The 22783-nt window shown below is 41.6% G+C and overlaps 1 protein-coding gene across 1 annotated transcript in view; it reads left to right on the forward strand.

Moving 5' to 3' along the window:
- Positions 1-22783, forward strand: part of LOC126336634 (protein bicaudal C homolog 1) — a 282230-nt gene that overhangs the window by 40461 nt on the left and 218986 nt on the right. The window contains exon 2 of the mRNA XM_050000527.1: positions 17194-17234. Within this exon, the coding sequence (XP_049856484.1) occupies positions 17194-17234 (41 nt within the window). The remainder of the gene's footprint in view (positions 1-17193; positions 17235-22783) is intronic.

Consider the following 22783-nt stretch of genomic DNA (forward strand, 5'->3'; position numbering starts at 1 on the left):
CATGAATTACACCAAAGACCTCTCCACAGTTTAAAAGTGTGGTGCTGTATTTCAAGGCTGGGGATTGTTGGACGTTACTTTTTTGAACAGGAAGGAACTGCAGTTACTGGGACATCAGCGCGCTACATTAAAATTTTAAACAACTTTCTTCGTCCAGAACTTGAAAGGCGTAAAGTAAACATGAGAGGAATATGGTTTCAGCAGGACGGCACCACCGCTCACACGGCGAGAGCATCCATGGAAGTGGTTTGACAAATGTTCCCAGGACATGTTATTTTGATATTTACTGGCCCTCTCGCTCACCCAATTTGTCGATATCCGAATTTTGTGGGGATATTTAAAAATAAATAGTTCAATGAACAAGCATGGCACAATCGAAGACTTCAATTACATTCGTCAGGAAATTGAAGCCGTGCCGAATGAAATGTTGGAGAGAGCCATGTGTAACTTTCGGGAGAAGATCCGAATTTGTATCCAGCAAGAAAGACACCTCAGACATTTTTCAAACCTAATTAGTGTTTGTATATTTCAAAACTGAATTAAGTCTCTCTACTTGTTTTTATCATCAAACCGTGTCCCAGTCATTAAATAGTGAAAAACATGCGTTTCCACTTTTCCACCTTGTACTTCCTCGGCCCACTAGCTCTTCCATTTCATCTAATCATACACAATTTTCCGACGTTAAGTATGTGTATGGAATGGGACAGTCTAAAATAATCGAACCGTGTACTCTTCGCAATATACAGTCCAGTAGCTTGTGAGGCATACACGTAGATGTGGATAAAGTTGCTGGAAAAGATGCCAGACCAGACGCTACAACAATCCTAAGGAACGGCAATTCATCTAGAAAAGATGTGGTTCACAAAACTAGTTTGTCCAATTCTTCAGTATTGTTAGTCGGAGAACCTTAACAGGTAGGATTAATAGAAAATATAAGTAGGTAGAAAAAGTGGTGCCTTTGGTCCCGGATTCGGTTACCCAAGGCGAGAGCGTTCTATTGCTTAACAGTGGCAGAAGTTGCAAGACGCGTTAAACATTATGGAGACGTTTAATATTAAAATACAGAGAGGCTGTGTGTTCCCGTAAGTTCGCCAGCTCACGAAATTCCTGGAAAATTGTAAGAATTACTGCCCTTGCAGAAGTCTGCAAACTCCATCCCGCTATATTTTGCCGATTGTTTCCTTTGCGGAGATCGGACATGAGTAAGGGATGATAGAGAGCAGACTTCGTACGCAACTTGAGTGATATAGCGAAAAGTCTTTTGTTGAATATTAAAGTTCTTCCGAGCTAAGTCGGAAAGGTTGATTTGAAAGATTCATAACGTTAACTTCGTTTTAGTTCGTAAATAACACACATCCTAAAAATGCCTAGATCCAATAATTTCGACATAGGCAGCAAATTTACTTCAGTTTAACACAGAAGTTTGCCACTGCGGTAATGATTTTCCAAATAAAAATGTCACTTTTTAGTCGTTCACGGACTGTGCTGATACGTATACTGGTTTCGTGTGTAATTACGCTCACCCTCCATGAATAAACTCACTGTCGCTCTACCACTCGGCGGAAAAATTTCCAGTTTCGTTTGATCAACATCTGCAATCTGTTCACACATTTTTGGTGCGACTCTACTACAACCGATAGTTGTACGCGAAGCCACAAGTACTGTCGTCTCCTCGCATAACGGCGGTCGTGCATTGTTGAACGAAATACCAGAACGCATCCTGGCACGTTCAGCTGCGAATGTTCCCGAGAACCAGCAATACTCAAGGGGTAAGATTTGCGTCGTTCGACTATCGACAAGAAGTGCTTCCCAAGTTCTCTTCGGAATGGAATAGTAAAGGAGCAAGAGTACCGTCCGCAATACATCGCAAGGGGTCTTGCGGAGTACAGAGCCAGGCTGGCAGCAGTAACTTGTCTGCTAGTTTTACGAGGGGTAAAAAAGTGTGTAGCGGGAGCATGAGCGTCCCGCGTGACCGGATGGTGGGCGGCAGTCACGCCAAGAGATGGTGCGCCTGCGTATATCGACCTAACACCTGCACGCGGCCGTCTCAACGGGGCACGTTACTCGCTCGTTCTCAGTTGAAAGCAATATTGTAATTAGTAGACTATTTCCTTGATGTTGGTAAAATTTAGGAATATGGTACACTACTCTGTACTGACGTATTACCTTGGATTTTTAAAAATTATGCACGAGCACTGTGGATTCAGGGTTTCATCTCTGGCGCGTACAAGGCTGTTAAATCGACGACTGGGTATTTGCAACAAGGTGTAACTCCATTTCAAGTCAGAAAAAAATCCTAAGAGAATAGCTGGATGAAGTGGGGAAATTCGTTCGCAAATGGAGTCCATTCAAATACCAGCAAAATGGTTTCCTGCTTCCACCTAAGTAATTAAATCGCCTGAAAGTCTCAGCGTACAGTTAAAAAATACTCAAATCCCAAAGTACCTTGAGTAACCCTTCATAACTCTTTTAGAAATCAACAGCTTACTTTCAGAATGAGATTTTTCACTCTGCAGCGATGTGTACGCTGGTATGAAACTTCCTAGCAGATTAAAACTGTGTGCTGGACCGAGACTAGAACTCGGGACCTTTACTTCTCGGGGCGAGTGTTCTACCATCTTACGCCCTGTTAGTCTCGGTCCGGCACACAGTTTTAATCTGCCATGTTGTTTCAACAGCTTACTTCTTAGCTTGGGAGCGTCGTCACCCGCCCTACTTTCCTAGGCTTTGATCTTCTAAACAGCCCAATACTGTCCAGTTTGGCTAACCAGCCGACACGCACAAAAATTACACAAGTAATATACCATGAGATTATTGCTGGTGTTGCCAAATACAGCTGCGGAGCGCCTACTAGTACTAACCAGAAGTAGACCCCGGCGGTGGGATCCACTTTCCGATCCCAGGTATCAGCCACTGCAGCCATTAAAACCCTTGTGGGCCATCGTCTGCGAGTAATTGACGAAAAAATTGGTATTTTGTGACAATAGTTAAAAACGCAGTCCAATAGTTTGGTTGCATGCTGTAATGGATAGGCTAATAGCTTCACATGCGCTAATTGTGGGTTCGAATCTCGTTAGATGCGATCAGTTTGATATAGTAAATTTTCAGTTTCCGTGAGGACCTAATTTCACAAAGTTATCAACGGACGTACGGGGAATGCTTAAAATAAATTAGCTACCGACTTGGTCTAAAAGCTCGAGTCAGGCTGAGTCAGTCTTGCTTGAATGTTGGCAACTACTTAAGGAGAAACAGTCTGCCTATACTTAAATCCCACTATAATCTTTCTTCGCTAGTGGCGGATCTTCGGTTTCGGAGCTTTCAGTACCGCAAGAACGGTCTGGCGGATGTAATAGAGAAACTAGTGTCATTCATAGGAACAAGACACTCTTCACAAGAGCTCTTGGCCGAATTTAGAGACGGAGATAACGAGAGAAATTTCCTTCAAAAAGGAAAGAGCGAGGCGCCAAGTTTGCAAAAGGTACTGATTAGTAGTACTTGTTAGGCTGGCTCCATCTTTCTTTTGTCATATGTCTTCTGGTTTGATGCCCACCACGAATTACTCTCTCGTGCCAACCTTTCCATCTGTGAGTAGCACTTGCAATATACGTCCACAGTAAACTGAATGTATCCCAATCTGTGTTCAGTTTGTATCCTCCACAGCTCCCTCTTGTACCGTGGATGTCTTACCAGATGCTCTACCATCTCGTCCTTTCGTCTTGTTTTTCCCATAAATTCCTTTCCTCGCCAGTTCTCCGGAGAAAGCTCTCATTTCTTGTCAGTCGGTCTAATTTTCAACATTCTACTGTTGTAACACGTCTCAAATGGTTAGTCTATCCTGATTCGGTTTTTCCACAGTCGATTTTTCCCTCTATAAAATTGTTTTTCAAAGCTAAATTCTCATAAATTAATTCCTGACATTAAAACACATGTTTGGTGTTAGTAGCTTCTCTTGGCCAAGAATGACATTTTGCCAATGCTAGTCAGCTTTTTATCGCTTTGCTCTGTCCGACATGGGTTAATTTGCTACCTACGTAGCAGAAATCCTTTACTTCACCTACCTTATCACCGTTTACAAGTTTCTAGCTGTTCTAATTACTGCTACTCCTCATTACTTTCGTATTTTTCTTTTTAATCTCAAACCATAACCTGTACTCATAACACTTTTTATTGCATGCAGCAGACCATGTAATTCATAATTTTGCGTGGTGATAGCTAGGGAACCAGCGAATATAATCACTGATATCCGCTCAACCTGAATTTTAACCCCACTCTGGAACCTCCTCCTGGTTCCCTTCTTTGCTCCTTAGACGTAGAAATTCAACAGCATCTACATCTACATGACTACTCTGCAATTCACATTTAAGTGCTTGGCAGAGGGTTCATCGAACCACAATCATACTATCTCTCTACTATTCCACTCCCGAACAGCGAGCGGGAAAAACGAACACCTAAACCTTTCTGTTCGAGCTCTGATTTCTCTTATTTTGATGATCATTCCTACCTATGTAGGTTGGGCTCAACAAAATATTTTCGCGTTCGGAAGAGAAAGTCGGTGACTGAAATTTCGTAAATAGTTCTCGCCGCGACGAAAAACGTCTATGCTCTAATGACTTCCATCCCAACTCGTGTATCATATCTGCCACACTCTCTCCTCTATAACGCGATAATACAAAACGAGCTGCCCTTCTTTGCACCCTCTCGATGTCCTCCGTCAATCCCACCTGGTAAGGATCCCACACCGCGCAGCAATATTCTAACAGAGGACGAACGAGTGTAGTGTAAGCTGTCTCTTTAGTGGACTTGTTGCATCTTCTAAGTGTCCTGCCAATGAAACGCAACCTTTGGCTCGCCTTCCCGACAATATTATCTATGTGGTTCTTCCAACTGAAGTTGTTCATAATTTTAACACCAGGTACTTAGTTGAATTGACAGCCTTGAGAATTGTACTATTTATCTTCAATATTGTCAATGATACGCAATAATCAAAACGAAGTATGACAGAAGTGAGAGGTCAGAGTAGAACTTAGTAGTAAGAGTTGTGCCACTATTAAAAGTAGCAGTCGACATGAAATGCTAAGATTAAAATCAGGATAAATTTAATGGAAGTCTTCGTCTGAAGTTTACACATTTAGACACGCACCATTGGCTGACGGAACAGATAGTTTGAATTCCGTGTCTTTCCGGAAACAGTCCCATAGGCTGCCGTTGAACCTTGCAGTCCGTCCAAAAAGTTCAGAGAATTTTATTCGTGACACATTAGCAACGTCATAGCAGAACTTCGTTAGCAGCTTGAATAACTGTAACCGGACGTGCGCTCGGCCAGTCAGTTGTGAGCGGGAGTGTACGTGGTGGTCGGGAAACCGTATCATTATTACAAACCACAATGCACCAGCGTCCCTAAATCAATGTTAGACATTTTCCGGGAAGGCCTGAAGCAGTAATGCAAACATCTTTTCTCTTTTTTATTACTCAAGTCTCCAAACTACTTGGCCTCAGAATTTCCAAGATACCCTTTCTTCCGTAAATGTTAGTCTTGCAAGGATTGTTCCCTGGCATCTTTCATTCTCACTCGTGAAGGGGGAAATGTGGGTTGGAAAGAGCATATGCTGCTCTCTTCAGCTTTAAGACTGCTTTTCTGTTTTGGCACCATTTATTTTTAGACGGGAAAGGCACACTCTTCTGAATTTCTTAGATATGGATTTTAACCATGTTACGGTTCGAGAGGGTAAATAATCTCTCAATTCCTTTACGGGTGAGGGGAAACCCCCTGTGAAACCTGCTGGGATTTTTTAGCTAATAGGTTTGATATTTTACTATATTGTCTATTTTGGCTTTCTTATGATAGATGGTTGATATTACTGGCTTCTACTGTTGGCAGTTCCATTTCGCTCCATTCTTCGGTTTTCTTCATGCTGTGTTGTGAGCTATTATGTCTAGTGGATAGCTGTAGTGGAAGTTTTGAAAATTGAAAATGACTGTCCTTACAAGGAAGAGATACTGTCGGAAGTAAAGCTGTGAGGATTGGCTTTGAGCCGTCTGGATAGCTACTGGTAAGAGCGTTGCCCGCGAAACAAATGTAGTTCTATGAAACCGGTACGCGACCCAACTTCAATTTGCCAACAAGTTTGGAAAGCTGAAGCGTAAGAAACGAGCTGTAACAGAACAGCTAACTACTTCAATGACTCGACACAGCAGTTCCAACATAAAGCAGGTATGGAAAATTGCTGAAAAATTGGTATAAAGCACATGAAACAGAAAACACACAAAAACGTGCAACAAATGCTGAAGACCGAACAATACACCAGTCACTACCAGCTGACGGTATTGATTATAGACAGAAAGCTGTAGCAAATGAGAAATGTGCTGCAAATACAGCGTAAGATAGAAGATGCTGTAAATTTATATTTTTCAGGCATAGTAGTTTAGATTTCACAGCCGAACAAGTAAGGGGAAAGGCTGCAATGCGGAAAACATAGGCGCCAAGAGTGCTATCCGAAGGTCTTAGCGGTTTGTCGTTTCAAAAGCATGTGCATTAAGGTTCTGAAATATCTTTGTTCAGATACTAGGTAAGTTACTTGGAGCATACAAACGTCACCACATGCCGCTTCATAGAGGCTATACTTAAGGCAGAGGAAGCTAATCAGCTCATATCCCTGCGCTAAATGACATGCACGTTTGGCAGCACCAAAATTGGCCGGTGGAAATAGCAGCCAGAGCGGAAGTCAGATGCAACACTGACCTTTTGGAAATGCAGTAGGTCTCATTCTTCTATTTACATAGGAACATACGGACAATGAAATATTACTTCAAAAACTACAGGAAATGATCCTGTCGGTGTCAGATCTGTTCCAAGAAGGCACAAAGCATTTTCTACAAATAGGATATGCTGGTGATACCTGTATAGTTCATGTTAACTGAATAGACGTAAGTTCAGAAATGGTAATTGCAGTGAATAATGTACAGACTTTATATGTTAAGTATTATGCTCGAATCGGTGATTTTTCTGCTTCAACAACTTCAGTGAAGCCGTCCATTGTATTATACGAAACACAATTCGACGATGTGCAGCTAGTTTCCCCACAGAAAAGGGGACGGGATTTTTGCTGTAGATCAGTCGCTTCTGGTGGATGACCACCTTGGAGCCGAAAACTTACATTTACTGCCTGTATTTGACACAGTACGTGAGAAATATTTGTATCGTTTCATTGGTATTGTTGTGGCAGTGTTATGTCCGCTAGAGCGCCAATGAAAACACACGAGCAGACTATCAGCACCACATTACTTTCACTAGAGCTACATGCAGGCGCCATGCCTCATCTTCAGCAGGCTATCATGGCGTGCCATTTCTCTTGTAAAAGGTGCAAGGGGAATGGTGTCGAAGGCCGGAGCCCGTTGTGGCGTTCTTGAGTGCACTGTGCGAAGACAAGACATCGAGATACTGAAGAATCCAGTAGGCATGTGAAAACTAGTCTAGCATGTAACCTATCCAGAACAATGGAAGACAGGGAAAATTTTTTTAGACACAAAGAATTTGAAACATACTACTGCTTGTTCCGGGTCGATGAGTAAGGTTCGATGGTGGATTCGGGAGGCCAGACGGCTTAAAAAGGAACTGTACGTACTTATCCTCAAATATTTGAATCACGGTGTATAGATCATGGCAAGAACTTCAACTTATGTAAAGACGAAGGCGCAGTTCTAAACTGTTTTCGATAAAATAGTTCGAAGGTCTCAGGTATGAGTGTATATTGTTGTGTGGTCCCTAACAGGCAAGGAGTCTGCAGCCAAGTGATTAAAGTAGCATGCACGGTAGCTCAGTGTGTTCGGTCATCGTGTTGGCTGCCCTCTATGATAAAAACTGGATGAACAGATCGACGATGAACTTGAACGGGTGTCAAGGGGCGTCCACCCCGAACAAATGCAACGATCAATAACGAACAAGAACATTAAAAAGTTATTAATTTCATAAGCCTAAGGTCTCTGAATCGAATCTCGCTGCTGGTGCTTTCTTTATTCCCACGTAACTTTTACAGAAGTTTCATTATAACTAAGCAAATTATCACTATTCATTTATTTGCGTAATAATATATCCTGAAAAATATGAAAACAATATTTTTACAAAGACATTGAAGATAAAGGATACACGACGATTGGGAATCAAATGAGTCCTTTAACAGTATCTCACCAACATTTGTGACACGTATGGAGCACTGCATGAATCAGGATACTAATGATAGCAGAAACCTGTGAAACAACTTACTGTGACGTGCAGCACAAGTTATGAACGTAGTTTCTAGATGAGCATTTTCAATTTTTCTACAGAAAAACAAGTTGGTTTACGTTCACAAACGGTTCTCGGTAGTCAAAAATCAGAGGCGTACCACGCATATTTGATCGTGACCAGAATATTGATGCAGACAACTAATGGGATGTTTTTCTCTGATCTTCTCTTGAAGCTCTGCGTTGTGTTCGATGATGTAAGAGGACTTTTGTAATGGCTTTGAAATATATCTGCTTGTAAAAATAAACTTATCTAGGCTGCGTCAATGGAGGACATTTTGGAGAAATCACTTTAATAGCACACGTTGACAGACCCTCTGTCTTGAAAAATTTCGTCGTGCAAAACCAAACTAATCGAGGAGTAAAAAATCTTCTTTCACTCAGGGCTTAGACGTCAGTTCGAAATCTTTTGTATAGTGTTTTTAAGAGTTGAGACGTTAAGTGTTGTTTGGTATTTCTGTATGTACTCATGATAAAGTGGTATCTTGCAAGCAAAGATCCTTGGTAGTTACCCAGATGAAGTGACAGCATATTGTGTGGTGTACGAATGTTTCACTTCGTGCATATCCTTTCACTGCACAAGAACCACCTTCGTTCAACGTTCAGCGAGAAATGTCGTACACTGATTCACATGACACGCTAAAACATACATTCTCAGATTAGCGTAGTATGATCTACAAAATGTGATCTATAAAAATAGTATTGCAACTGATGCTAATGAATCAGGTAGTTTTATGTGTAATACCTGTTTGATCAGTGTTAATTACAAAATCCTTGTAGTTTGACATGAGGGCGAGAGTCAGCATCAAGGACTTGTTCTAGTGAAGCGCTATCGTTTTCGGATTCAAATTTAGTGATTTTTTCTCTGAAGAATTAGATGGTTTCGTGTGAAGAACGTCCCACCAGTCAGAAGCTTGAAAATTTAATCAGGAAATTGATTAGAAACAGCAAGAGCTCATTGTTGCAGGTTTCTCGTCGTCACCTGTTGACATTCTCAAGCTTATATCATAGGTTGAAGAATCAATTAATTTAAGTTGTTCATGGCTTCAACCATCTTTGATAGGTTCTTCCCAACTTTCCAAGTCTTCTGTGCTGTTGAGGCGCGAAGCTCCCCTTCTACGAAGAATGGCCAGACTCCATTCTGTATGCTACACTGTGATCTGAAGTAACTGGACACCCACAAAATAACGGTTTTCATATTCGATGCTTTGTGCTGCCACTTAATGCCAGGTACTACGAATCGGACCTCGGTAGTAATTGGACATCGTGAGGGAGCGGACTAGGGATCTCCGGAGAGCTCACGGACTTCGAATGTGATCAGGTGATTCACTTGTCATGTCTGTACGTGAAATTTCCACACTCCTAAACATCCCTATGGCCAATATGTCCGGTGTGATAGTGAAGTGTCAACGTCAAGGGACACGTACAGCACAAAAGCGTACAGGCTAACCTCGAAGGGAACGATCTATTGACACGTAATCAGCATGGCTTCAGAAAACATCGCTCTTGTGCAACGCAGCTAGCTCTTTATTCGCACAAAGTAATGGCCGCTATCGACAGGGATCTCAAGTTGATTCCGTATTTCTAGATATCCGAAAAGCTTTTGACACCGTTCCTCATAAGCGACTTCTAATCAAGCTGCGGAGCTATGGGGTATCGTCTCAGTTGTGCGACTGGATTCGTGATTTCCTGTCAGGAAGGTCGCAGTTCGTAGTAATAGACGGCAAATCATCGAGTAAAATTGAAGTGATATTGGGTGTTGCCCAGGGAAGTGTCCTGGGACCTTTGCTGTTCCTGATCGATATAAATGTTCTGGGTGACAATCTGAGCAGTTCTCTTAGGTTGTTCGCAGATGATGCTGTAAGTTTTTGTCTAGTAAGGTCATCTGAAGACCAGTATCAGTTGCAAAGCGATTTAGAAAAGATTGCTGTATGGTGATTGCTGTATGGTGTGTCAGGTGGCAGTTGACGCTAAATAACGAAAAGTGTGAGATGATCCACATGAGTTCCAAAAGAAATCCGTTGGAATTAGATTACTCGATAAATAGTACAATTCTCAAGGCTGTCAATTCAACTAAGTACCTGGGTGTTAAAATTAGGAACAACTTCAGTTGGAAGGACCACATAGATAATATTGTCGGGAAGGCGAGCCAAAGGTTGCGTTTCATTGGCAGGACACTTAGAAGATGCAACAAGTCCACTAAAGAGACTGCTTACACTACACTCGTTCGTCCTCTGTTAGAATATTGTTGCGCGGTGTGGGATCCTTACCAGGTGGGATTGACGGAGGACATCGAAAGGGTGCAAAAAAAGGGCAGCTCGTTTTGTATTATCACGTTATAGGGGGGAGAGTGTGGCAGATATGATACAAGAGTTGGGATGGAAGTCATTAAAGCATAGACGTTTTTCGTCGCGGCGAGACCTTTTTACGAAATTTCAGTCACCAACTTTCTCTTCCGAATGCGAAAATATTTTGTTGAGCCCAACCTACATAGGTAGGAATGACCATCAAAATAAAATAAGAGAAATCAGAGCTCGAACAGAAAGGTTTAGGTGTTCGTTTTTCCCGCTCGCTGTTCGGGAGTGGAATAGTAGAGAGGTAGTAAGATTGTGGTTCGATGAACCCTGTGCCAAGCACTTAAATGTGAATTGCAGAGTAGTCATGTAGATGTAGATGTAGATGTAGATGTAGATGTTGACTGACAGACCGCCGACAGAGAGAGTCGTAATGTGTAATAGGCAGACGTCTATCCACACCATCACACAGGAATTTCAAACTGATTCTGGCTCCACTTAAAGTACTAAGACAATTAGGCGGGAGGTGAGACAACTTGAATTTCAGCGCCGAGCGGCTGCTCATAAGCCACACATAACGCCAGTAAATGTCAAACGACGCCTCGCTTGGTGTAAAGAGCATAAACATTGGACGATTGAACAGTGGAAAAACGTTGTGGGGGGGGGGCTGTTTGTGACGTATCACGGTACACAATGTGGCGATCCGATAGCAGGGTGTGGGTATGGCGAATTCCCGGTGAACGTCATCTGCCAGCGTGTGTAGTGCCAACAGTAAAACTCGGAGGCGGTGGTGTCATGGTGTTTCTCAGGGAGGGGTCTTGCACCCCTTGTTTTCAATGAGTCACAGCACAGGCCTACATTGGTGTTTTAAGCACCACCTTGCTTCCCACTGTTGAAGAGCAATTCGGGGATGGCGATTGCATCTTTCAACATGATCGAGCACCTGTTCATGATGAACGGCCTGTGGCGGAAAGGTTACACAACATCCCTGTAATGAACTGGCTCCACATTCCTGAACTGAATCCTTTGGAACTTCGTGCCAGGCCTCACCGACCGACATAGATACCTCTCCTCAGTGTAGCACTCCGTGAAAAATGGGCTGCCATTCCCCAAGAAACCTTCCGGCATATGACTGAACGTATGCCTGCAAGAGTGGAATCTGTCATCAAGGCTGAGGGTGGGCCGACACCATACTGAAATCCAGCATTACCGATGGAGGGCGCCACGAACTTGTCATTTTCAGCAAGGTGTCCAGATACTTTCGATCACATAGGGTATGTCGCTAGACTGCCGACTCAAATTTTGTAATACCTTGGAACGTAATCGCTGTCCATTTTCGACTGCTTCTCTTCGGCTTCATAGTAGTCAGAAGATGAAGTGACTCCTTCGGTTTCTTCAAATATCCTCTTCGACGTCTTGGTGTTGAATTAGTTCGTCTGATACCAAGTTGCTTTTTGCTAGCATTTCGAAAATTCTGCGAAATGTTTTTTTTTTCAGCCTCCATACGCTCTTGTGATATTACTGTAGGTTTCAATGCGATTAGATTGTTTTGGAGGAGCTGCTCATGCACACAAGTGGGGGTTTTAATCGTAGTTTTAAACTTCATTGAAAAGCGATTCGGTTTCACAATAAGGTTCACGATCCCTTGCTGTCAAAGTGCCAGTCGTACTGTCCCTACACTTGAAAATACTCGTCGTACGTTGAAACGTACCTGTAGCAGCAAGGTTATAAATCTGAACTACCTCCAAGATTTTAGTGAAAACCAGAATTTTCAAGGTGATCAACAAAAAATTATTCATTACTGATAATTTGCGAAATCATAATAAACCTGTTACAGGATTACGTGGTACGGAAGAAACAGTAGCGGGAGCGAGACTCGATAAAGATTCGTCCGTCTTGTGAAACCAAGCAGTTACTCGGTAGGCTACGGACTCCTCGGTTAACAGCGAATACACGCCAGTATATACGCACGACTAAAACTTTAAAATGCGAATTTCTCGAAAACGGTTAAGAGTTGCGCCTTTTTAAATATGTCGAAGTTCTAACCATGAGCTACACACCCTCAACATGAATCAAATCGGTGAGGACAAGTACGTGCGGTCCTCTTCTTAGATAACGTGCGGCCATCCAGAAGAGGCTTCATGATACTACCTACTAGCTTATGCCGAGCACAATATCGTGACAGGCGGCATGTGATATTTCCAGACGAATGAGTATTATCGGCGAAGGATGGTCCAGAGTATACAAGCCGCAAGGTCCCGGTTTACATAGCAAGTACAGTAAACTGACGAACTGTCCCGCACTCGCAAGGCCGTGTGTTTGTGACAGTTCGGAGCTGGATGTGTTTCTGTGAGCTTTGAACGCTTCACAGCCTAGATAGATTTGAAGACGACCAGTAGAGTCGTATAATGAGTAACTTCAAAGGTCGCATTAGTGAGACAGCTACATTCTGAGGTAGTAAAGATTTCAATAGGATCAGTCTCCTAGATACAAGTCAGCGATGGTGCAAGTGTGGTTTGCAGTACAGAGAGAGATTTCGCCTCTCGATTGACCGTTTCCTGCTTCAAACATAAACTTACTTGAAAAAGCATGAACAGAGACGAAACGAACCGTGCGAGAAAACTGGCCATACCCGCGCCAAGAATCAATGATGCACTTCCGAATGTCACACTAGCTGCGTGGTGGTGGAGAAAAGATTAACTACACCATAATAAATACGGCTGCAGTCATTGAAGTTCTGAAGGCATTTCGACTGCATATTAGGTGGTAAAGAAGCCGTATACTGTGCCCTTTAGAGGCCCGAAAATACCTTGGTAAGAACCGTCAAATGTTCGTCCCATAATTTCGTGATTTGCTCTGAATAAACAGATACAGTAATGCAAACAAACTTCTCTAAGCCATATATGAACCAAACCTTGTCTCCAGCCAGGTGCCTAATAGACCGCCAACTATGCCACAGCTTAGAATACATTTTCCTACGGCTATCGACATTTGGAGATCTCACCGTTCTTCACTCATCTCGAAATGAAGTGCCTCTTGTAGCTCGGCCATGTTAGGAACGACGCAGAGCATTTTTCTAGTGTTTTTAGAGGGCGCATCCTTCCACGAAAAGTGAACTGCGTTAATCCATCTACTACAATCAAAATAAGTGAACTTTATATTTATGAGCAGAACTGTACATCTCGTAATGAGATCGGCTCCTTCCTGACGCAGAGAGTAATTCAGACTTCAGCCACGATCATTTTTTTATGTCTATTGTACGTAGAAATAAATAACCTTTGCAACAATACGTCACATGTCCTGTGGAAGAAAACTGCGTTTGGATATCTGCTTGGAAGCAGGTACCTAAACTTCAAACATGCCCTTAGAAAAATTTATAAATGACAGTGCTGGAAAACCCCTACGTTATTTGATTTTCAAACAGCTGAGCAAAACTGAACTTACTCAGACATTTCTCTCTTTACTTATTCTGATCAACACTAAACAGACACACAATATTTTTAACGCAACGCAATCTGACTTTCAATAATCCCTATAAAAGAATGGCCATGACTAACAATAACCTATATCTTTCATGAATCACTCGCCTCACAAAAATCTTGGTTACTCAAACTACTGTAATACAGCGACCGCCAATACTGCCAGTTAAATAAGGTTAACTACTGAAGGCAGTAACTACTGATAAGCATAGTTGGTAAATGATTTTTATAGAATCAGTGTATTCACCTTAAGTGTTCAAAAGCGATCATATAAATATTCATGGCATCCGTCTTTACAATTTTCCTTTTTCGGGCGGACACACGTCCAGACCGCCCGCTCTCAGAATTCTGCAATCTCTCCCCACACCCACCACTGCTAGTGGCTCACCTCCAACTGCACAACGGTACGCGCTGTTCGCATCCAACTGCCCAACACTACAATAGCAAATATTCCAACAATGCAAACCAGCCACAGACTCCACATAGCACAGTCAGTAATTTTCATGCAGAGCGCTACGTGGCGTTACCAACAGAAAAACCTAAACAACCTACTTACAAACTGATAAAGCCAAGCTGTTTTTTGCCCACTTACGATCTGATACTAAAGTGAAGCCTGTCTGCCTACGGTGGTGCACCCCCTAAGGGAGTTAATACCCCTCTCTTCGTAGATGACGAAAATTAATTATACGTACATAATCCTGTCCAAATTTGTTAGTATCCGCTTAACATTTGGATACGACGTTAGCCTGTGTTGCTTATCAAGAAAATTAAGAATTCCAGGTCACCGAGGACGTAAACTATTTTGATACGGTCCCTACGGTATCATGACACGATCTACATAGGAGTGTAAACATGCACCAGCAGTGCATTTAGGATGCAGTCGCGATTCATTTTTGTAGTGATCAGTCTGATGAATCTCAGGACTGGATGTCAGAAGGGCTCCAATCTGTCTTAATATCTAAGAGTTCCAGCAAGCATATTTCACAACTTGATTTCCGGACGCATCCGTAAGGCCACATTTCAAAATAGTCATCTTATTCTACTACTCCACAGAGTCCAGGTATCTGTCAGAAAATTCCACTCTCAAAACATATGCTTTCACACACATTAGTTTCACTATCTTCTTCCTGAAACCATTGTTATTGCATGGGATTCTGCTTCTCTCTAGTCACCTGCCTTCCCAAATGAGTTTGTGTGTAGATGTAGCAGTAACTTGTCAACAGCATATTTTACTTAGTGTTATTAAATTGTTTCCATAATTTTATCAATTGCCTTTAACAGAGCTTAAAGGGCTTTACTTTGATCCAAAACACCCGTAAATAGCATATGTCACTATCCATTTTTTTGCTACGTTTCTAGCTGTTCTGACCGTTATGTGACGATCTACAGATTAAAAGCTTTGTTAATGTACTTCCTCGATGGACTATTTCCTAATCTGTGCCTATATTTAGCGCCCACCAAAACGGCAGTCAGATTTAAAGGTTCCACACCAGTTGGTATCTGAAGCCTAATCCTCTCTTCAGTACCTCATCTATTTCTTCCCATTAGTTCATCGTCAAACGCTTTCTCAATATCTACAAAAATTGTTGTTAAATGGCTTTCAATCCATTAATTGCCAATTACAAAACTAATGATCCTTCTGCGAATCTTATGTCTCGTTGATAAATTTCTTATTGCTTCTGTCGAAGAAATTTATTTTCGGTGCAAGCACAACTAGGCTAAGAGTTTGGTAATGTTCCACACATCTGCCTTTCTAGTACTGGGAATTTTCCTTAATTATACGTTCGCAGTTTGTAATCATGTTAGGGTAAGACTATATAACGGGTGATTCCTTTCCGTTTCTACCGTCTTCCGTAGTCAGGCAGGAAAATTGTGTACTACCAAGGATGATTAAGGTGCTAATAATTGGCAGAAACTGCCTTCAAATTTCGTGCGATCATTCAGATTTGTTTTCGTTTCGTCTCGAAATTGCTAAGGGCAATTAGCCTATTCGATTTTGACGCTGGCTAAGTTTATTCTCCCCCGTCATCCATCACTTGCGCTCGACAGGACTTGAATCGCTAATCCTGCTCATTAGGCCACGCAGTACCAGGCATTCGTAACAGTACTACACGTGGGGCGACTCGCTGCTTTCGTCCTGGCAGAGCAGCTCACATATCTTGGTCTGCTGCAGGGTTTCATTTTAGGAATCTAAAGGTCGTGCACATGGTTCAAGCATGGGGCTTAGCATCTAAATGGTACAACTGCGAGTGTCGTTAGACTTCCGCAGTGGTACTCTGTAGAATACGTTTAGTATAGATCGTAAGAGCTTGGCTTTGTAAGATCTCATAAGCAGCGTTACGCGAAACAGAGCTACGCTGGATTTTGCCGTATTCACGGCACGAAAACGATGTTGTCAGAAGCGGAAAAAACAAATTATGGACCCAGGCGATATAAGTTGTGTGGTGAAAGTTACTTATACTATCTTTGTAATTACCTATTATATCTAGCTGTGCACAAGAATTCAATGACACATTCGAAAGTAAAACCCCCTTAAATGTCAAAGATCTACAGACCGTGGCATTAACCACATAAACTTCCCAACCTCTTTCTTCAGTGCTGTGTCGTATTCGATCACATTGTACGAAACACTGACAAATGCATACAAAAGTGGTAATATCTAGTCCTCTTCACTGCATCAGAACGTTATACATTCTGCTTGCTTGCCGTCTTTATGCTGGAAACAATAGTGTCAATGTCACGCTTGCTGAAAGTTTTCTTGTCATATTTTGCAAATTCTGTGGTTAAAGTGTCATAAAACACTGGTATAAGCTTTCATTTGTCAGTATTTGAACTAACAATTTCAAATGTGACATTTAATGTCTGCTTACGCAAAACAATGTGTGTGAAATGTGTAGAGAATATTTAAAAATTACTTGCCTATGCAATAAGAAATCAGTTTCTCACATCAAAGAAAAAAATTCATCAACTACTTATTTTCTGTGAAGTATTTGTTACAGTAATTTATGGCGGTCTTGTTTCTTTGCTAGTATATTGAACACTGAACGTAATCTTACACTAATCAATATAATTATTCGAAATTTGTTAGTACTTGTGTTTAGACCTAAGGGATCTCTTATTGATACCGGCTTTTGTTACAGGCGAAAATGGGCCGCAGGCGGCTGAAGACTTCTTCAACAAGGTAAGCGTTCAAAATCATTTGCAGCCTAATGAAATCATATGTAATCTGTGTTACCCGTGGTTTGAAGCAAATGGGGAGTTAGAAGTATCGAAGCAAAGAGCTTCGGTGAAAATGTTATAAGCGTAAATTATGATTAAACTATTCGAACAGTTAGTAAAAAGAAGCTAAGTGTAAGGTTAAATGTCCTTCGTCTCACCTTGTACGTACTGAGTTGTTAAACAACTGTGAAGGTTACGTGGATGGAATAGACCTCAGTTAGTCCGTGGACGTGATTTCACCATGTAGGTACAGTGAAAATTTGTCTACAGTTTGGAAACTTGTTTTGTAACTTCGTTGTATATTGTCAAGGTATATTGGTTGTCTGAAAGAGAAACGGAACGCGATTATTTCCTGGGTGCAAATGTCAGCTGTAGGTAGACAATAGAAAAGACCTTGCTTTGTCCGTTCAGTGTGATAACAGCCATACCTAACGTTATGGTAGAAACTGACTAAACAGCTTGTCACGCAAAACAATTTTAAGATATTTCATAATCATTACTAATTACGACTAAATGATCTTAATATGAAGGCGATAGTTCCAGAGTACTGGGTAGGACTGTCAAAGGAGCGATACGCTTTGAAAATTATACTATAAAGTCTTGAAAGAAGTGAGAGCGCTTCGTGCACTTACACAATGGAAAGTGTCTAGCTCGCGCTTGACCTTCCCAAATCAGCTGTGAAATATGCGCTTCGGCAGACTCATCAAACTGAAAAACAAAGAATACAGAATTGATACATGCCGTGTTGAGAGAATTTTGAATCTCTTTCGAAACTAGTAATTAAGTCGCGGAGAACTGTGCGATTGGGTACTTCCATCACTGTATGATACTCAGTAGTTTGGTTGTATGTTTCTCGAAACCCCATATAACCAATTTGTGGCTGGTAATTTCAGTCTTTTCATCATTCAAAACCCTACTACTCCGCTGGATTTCTGGAGTTTCTCCTTTTTATCGCCCTCTGTTTCGGTCCTCAGATTTGGGGGACCCGCAGAATCTTCAGAATTGGACATCTGTTAAGCGTGAAGTGGCAAAGAGGAGTAGTGAAAGAATACTAAAATAGACTAGACTCACGTTCCTTACAAAAAAAGTTCAGTGACAGTGGATCTCTGGAGTTATTGTATTCAGCACATCAGGATTATTTCCCGCAAATTAAGATTCTTCACTTCCATTGTATCAAAAACACAAGAGGATTAAGGCACCCGAACGGAATCTCACAGCAATCGCCTCAAACTGGAGTTCGGTCAGCTCTAACCCTGTTTATCGGCATAAAACATTCCAGACTACACGAAATCGATACTGTAGTACTCGCACCAGGAGATAGTCTTATCGTCTGCATATTGTCGGATAACTAAAGCGGCCTCAGAACTACGGCGCGCCAAAAAAGTGATAAGCTTATCAGGTCGATTTACTTCAGGAAAGAGGTGTCAAGTCATCCGAAAAAGATTGTTTTAACGTTCGGTCGACGTAAACAGAAAGACCACAAGCTAGGATTGTTAAAGGCGTATGGTTGGAAATGGTGTCCCATTGAAATGGATCGTCCCCACATCCTGTAATGTTGGGACGCAGTACTAGTGGAGTGCCGTTCGTCAAGTCTGTAAAATAAGAGTAACTTTACAAACTGCCATGAAATGGAACTAACACAGTTGCCGGGACGGCTAATGGTGGACTTCAGTTTATTGGGAGAACCGTCGGAAAATGTAGCTCACCTACAAAGGTGACTGCATACAGTTCTTCTAACCACTCTTTGGTACTGTTAGTGTGTTTGGGGTCCGCACCAGGTCAGATTACATGGAGACATCGAGGCCTGTTACTAAAACGGTTCCCAGTAGGTTAGATAAACAGGCGATTATTACGGCAATGTTCTGCCACTTCACTATCCCTTAATAGAAGACGTTATTTTCGCGAAGCACTATTGAGAAAATTTAGAGAACCAATATTAGACTGCAGAACGATTCTAATGTCGCAAACATGTATTACACGTGTATTACACGTGTATTACACGTGTATTACACGTGTATTACACGTGTATTACACGTGTATTACACGTGTATTACACGTGTATTACACGTGTATTACACGTGTATTACACGTGTATTACACGTGTATTACACGTGTATTACACGTGTATTACACGTGTATTACACGTGTATTACACGTGTATTACACGTGTATTACACGTGTGAACTACAAAGAAAAATGTCTTGTACAGAAGCATATAGACACTAGTTCCTTCCCGTCGCTTCATTTGAGGGTGCAAGACTAGCTGCGGTACGTGTTATGCCCCATGCACCGTGTGGCAGCTTGCGGGGTACGTATTCAGATGAAGATATAGATAACGCCGTAAGCTGCTTGGAATCATGTAGAACATTAATTGGAATAAAAAGACAGAGCTGAACGTCTTCGTGAGAGTCAAGAGTCTTTAACCCTCAGCCACCTTGCTCGACAAAGTCGGTTGCAAAGCTTCATTTTCTGGTTCTACTGAGGTGAAGATGAGGTATCATATTCGCCAAGCTTGACGCCTCGGCAAAGGACACAATATTTTTAAACTAATTTCGCCTATGTTGTGTATTGCTGGGCGAGCCGAATGAGTTACACAAGAAAATGTAATTTTCTTCGTTCAGGTTTTGTTTTCCCAGCAGCTTTCGTTTGCTGCCAGCTTTTGTACATCACTCACAACGGTTTCCTAGCTACACAGACAACATATGGGATCACGTATCAATTTGAAAATATTGACACTTCAGTGCAAACTGTCAGCAGTCACCAAAAATAATCGTGAGCTCTTTCTAGCATTTTTGAAACTATTCGCTTGTGTTCTGAATAATGAAATATCAAATTATTAGTAGGCCGCACATCACACATGTTCTTTCAGCAAAGCCTCAGTGTAATGATTCTTCCTCAGGTCTTGTGAATGTGTCCAGCAACCTATATTTTTGTACTTACAAGCTTTCAATAGTTTAACCATTTGTAAATCTCGTTTCACGTCTGCCCTTTAAGCGTTGACTTTCTAATTTTCAGTGGTCTTTCCTCTCAAAAGTTCTTGCTACTCTACCCAGTTAGAAAGTTCTCTGGTCATTAGCATCAGTCAAAACATTGTTCATTCTCTAGTACATACTACAGTCTCCATTTCTTGCTTTATTTAACCGCCCGAACATCCCAGCACGCCATATGTCACTTCCCATTTTCTCTTTATTACGTACCTATCCAGCTGCATTCAATCTTTATGGATACACAGCGGCTGTAAATTTTTCGAAGGAAGTCATTTTACTACGAAGGGTCATTAATTTCGGTAAATATTTAAAGGTAAAATAAGCCTCCGCTCGAAAATGACTTCTTCAAAGAAATTTTTGGTCTTCAATTCGTGTATAGTTGTTTACACTTAACTATTTTATTATAGAACTTTCTGAATTACCGTGTAATTTGGTATATTCTGCATCATTCAAGAAAAGCATTTCTTACTAGTTCCGTCTGTTGAGGAACACGGTCTGAGAATAGTACTTCCGATAATTTTAGTTGTAGTGCCAGATTTCACCGTTATCGGCACCCATGTTGTATATTTCAGAAGTCGTTCTTTCATGATGGGATGGTTCAGTTTCGTTATATTGTAGTCCAAACTAGCTCCCTTCCTCATAAATTATTAGATAGCGCCAGTGATAAATTCTTCCAATGTTTCGTGCTAAAGCGATATGCAGTGTTAGTTGGCACCCATGTAATGAGCTTACAGAGTCTATGAAATGCTGTTAATGAAGTGCTGTTAATCGTTATGATTAGACAATTGAGTAAATCAAAACCGAATTGGAATAAATTGATACAGACTCTATACATTTGTCTGAAAGCAGCAGTTACTTAAGAAATTTGAGTGGTAGTGTTGTAGGTCAGCATAGAAGACATCAGACCAGAAGCAAAGAGAAAGTTACTGATGTACAAGTTGATTACAAAACAAAGGTGCGTAAAATGCATCTGACACGATGCAAAAGTTGTCACGAACTTGGTGGTGATAACTATGTGCACGAGTTACTGAAAATTTTCACCAAAGAGCTAAAAAGGAAATGTCAATGCAGAATATAGCTACCAGTAACTGAGTGCAGACACGTATGTCCTGGATGCAGACTGAATCCATCATTACACCCAGAACCAGGCATAAAGTTCGCGAAAGTTCACAAAAGGAAACTACAGTTCTGTTGACTAGGAAAGTATAGACCAGAGATTATTTTCCAAGATTTAAATCTCATGTTAGTTAGATAAAAGCTGCAATGTAACACCCTATATTTTGTTTAAATACAGGAAACAATCCACACACCAACATAATGGCAGTCTCCTCAACAACCACTAGCAGTCACAAAAGCGAAAACTGATCAGTTAGGATCCAAACTGCGTTCTAAGTTTTATTCCCCTAATTCAGTGTACAGATATCAAAACGACGGTGTTTCGGTAAGAAATTCTTATCGAAGTTCTAAATGATTGGATAAAAATATCGGGAACTCGCTGGGTTAAGTGCATCTCCCTTTAGCAAACAGTTAAGAATGTGCAACGTTTAAATTGTTCAGTTTGATATGCGGAACGTGCAGTCTAAACAGCAGGCAGCTCAGCAGACGAGGCGGTTGCTCTGTTGCGTCCGGAATGTCACGTCAGGAAACAAAACTTTCACTAGCGCGCTGGCTGCTTACTGATATGAATACTTCGCCAGGCATGCGGTGCGCCTGGAATACTCCAACCGTTAGTAAGCTGAGAATACACGGATCACTTTCTTCCTAACGTTGTGCTTTGAGCTATCGGTACCAATAACTTTCACTGCTACGTTCGAGGGTAAAGTGATTCAAAGGGATGAGGAACCAGTTAGAGGCTACTGGAGTCGGAGGCTATTTTAAAAATCCACGCGAAACACTGTTTGCATTTCTCTCTCTCTCTCTCTCTCTCTCTCTCTCTTCCTCCCCCCCCCCCCTCCCAGACATTGCTGTCCTGATGAAAAAATAGCCCTGATTAGCCATCTTGATGTGATGTACAGAACCAAAACTTCACATATAGTCAAGGGGAGTAACTTAAGAAAACTGACTTGCTGAAACACCTTCAATCAGTCGCATGTCATACGTTATGTACATTGTAACTACGTCATTGAGGTACTGGACATCTACAGATTGTAGTTCGGAGCAGTCATTTGCAGGTTCTGTGTAAAGCATTTGTCATTAAGGTAAGCAATAAAAATGTTAGCATGGCACCGTTGCATTCCCAAAACAGGCTAAACATCGTATGTCCCGATGATGGATCTTTCATTTTATCGGCGCTACTGAATCCACCTGTTTCCACAGCTTTCTTTGCTTAGTCTCGCGATCATACTGACAAACGTAGAACTCGTCCATGGCAGTTAGGCGACTAAAGCAGCCTTCTAGATTAGCCTCACACAGCTGCAACATTTTCCGCTGTTGTCTAGGTTAGGCGGTCTTTCCGATTGCCTGTGTTCAGTCGCGTAAACCAGTCAGTGGCGAAAGTAGCCTTCAAAAATTTATGAAAGACGTA

The sequence above is a fragment of the Schistocerca gregaria genome, chromosome 2 (assembly GCF_023897955.1).
Source record: "Schistocerca gregaria isolate iqSchGreg1 chromosome 2, iqSchGreg1.2, whole genome shotgun sequence".
Taxonomy (NCBI): domain Eukaryota; kingdom Metazoa; phylum Arthropoda; class Insecta; order Orthoptera; family Acrididae; genus Schistocerca; species Schistocerca gregaria.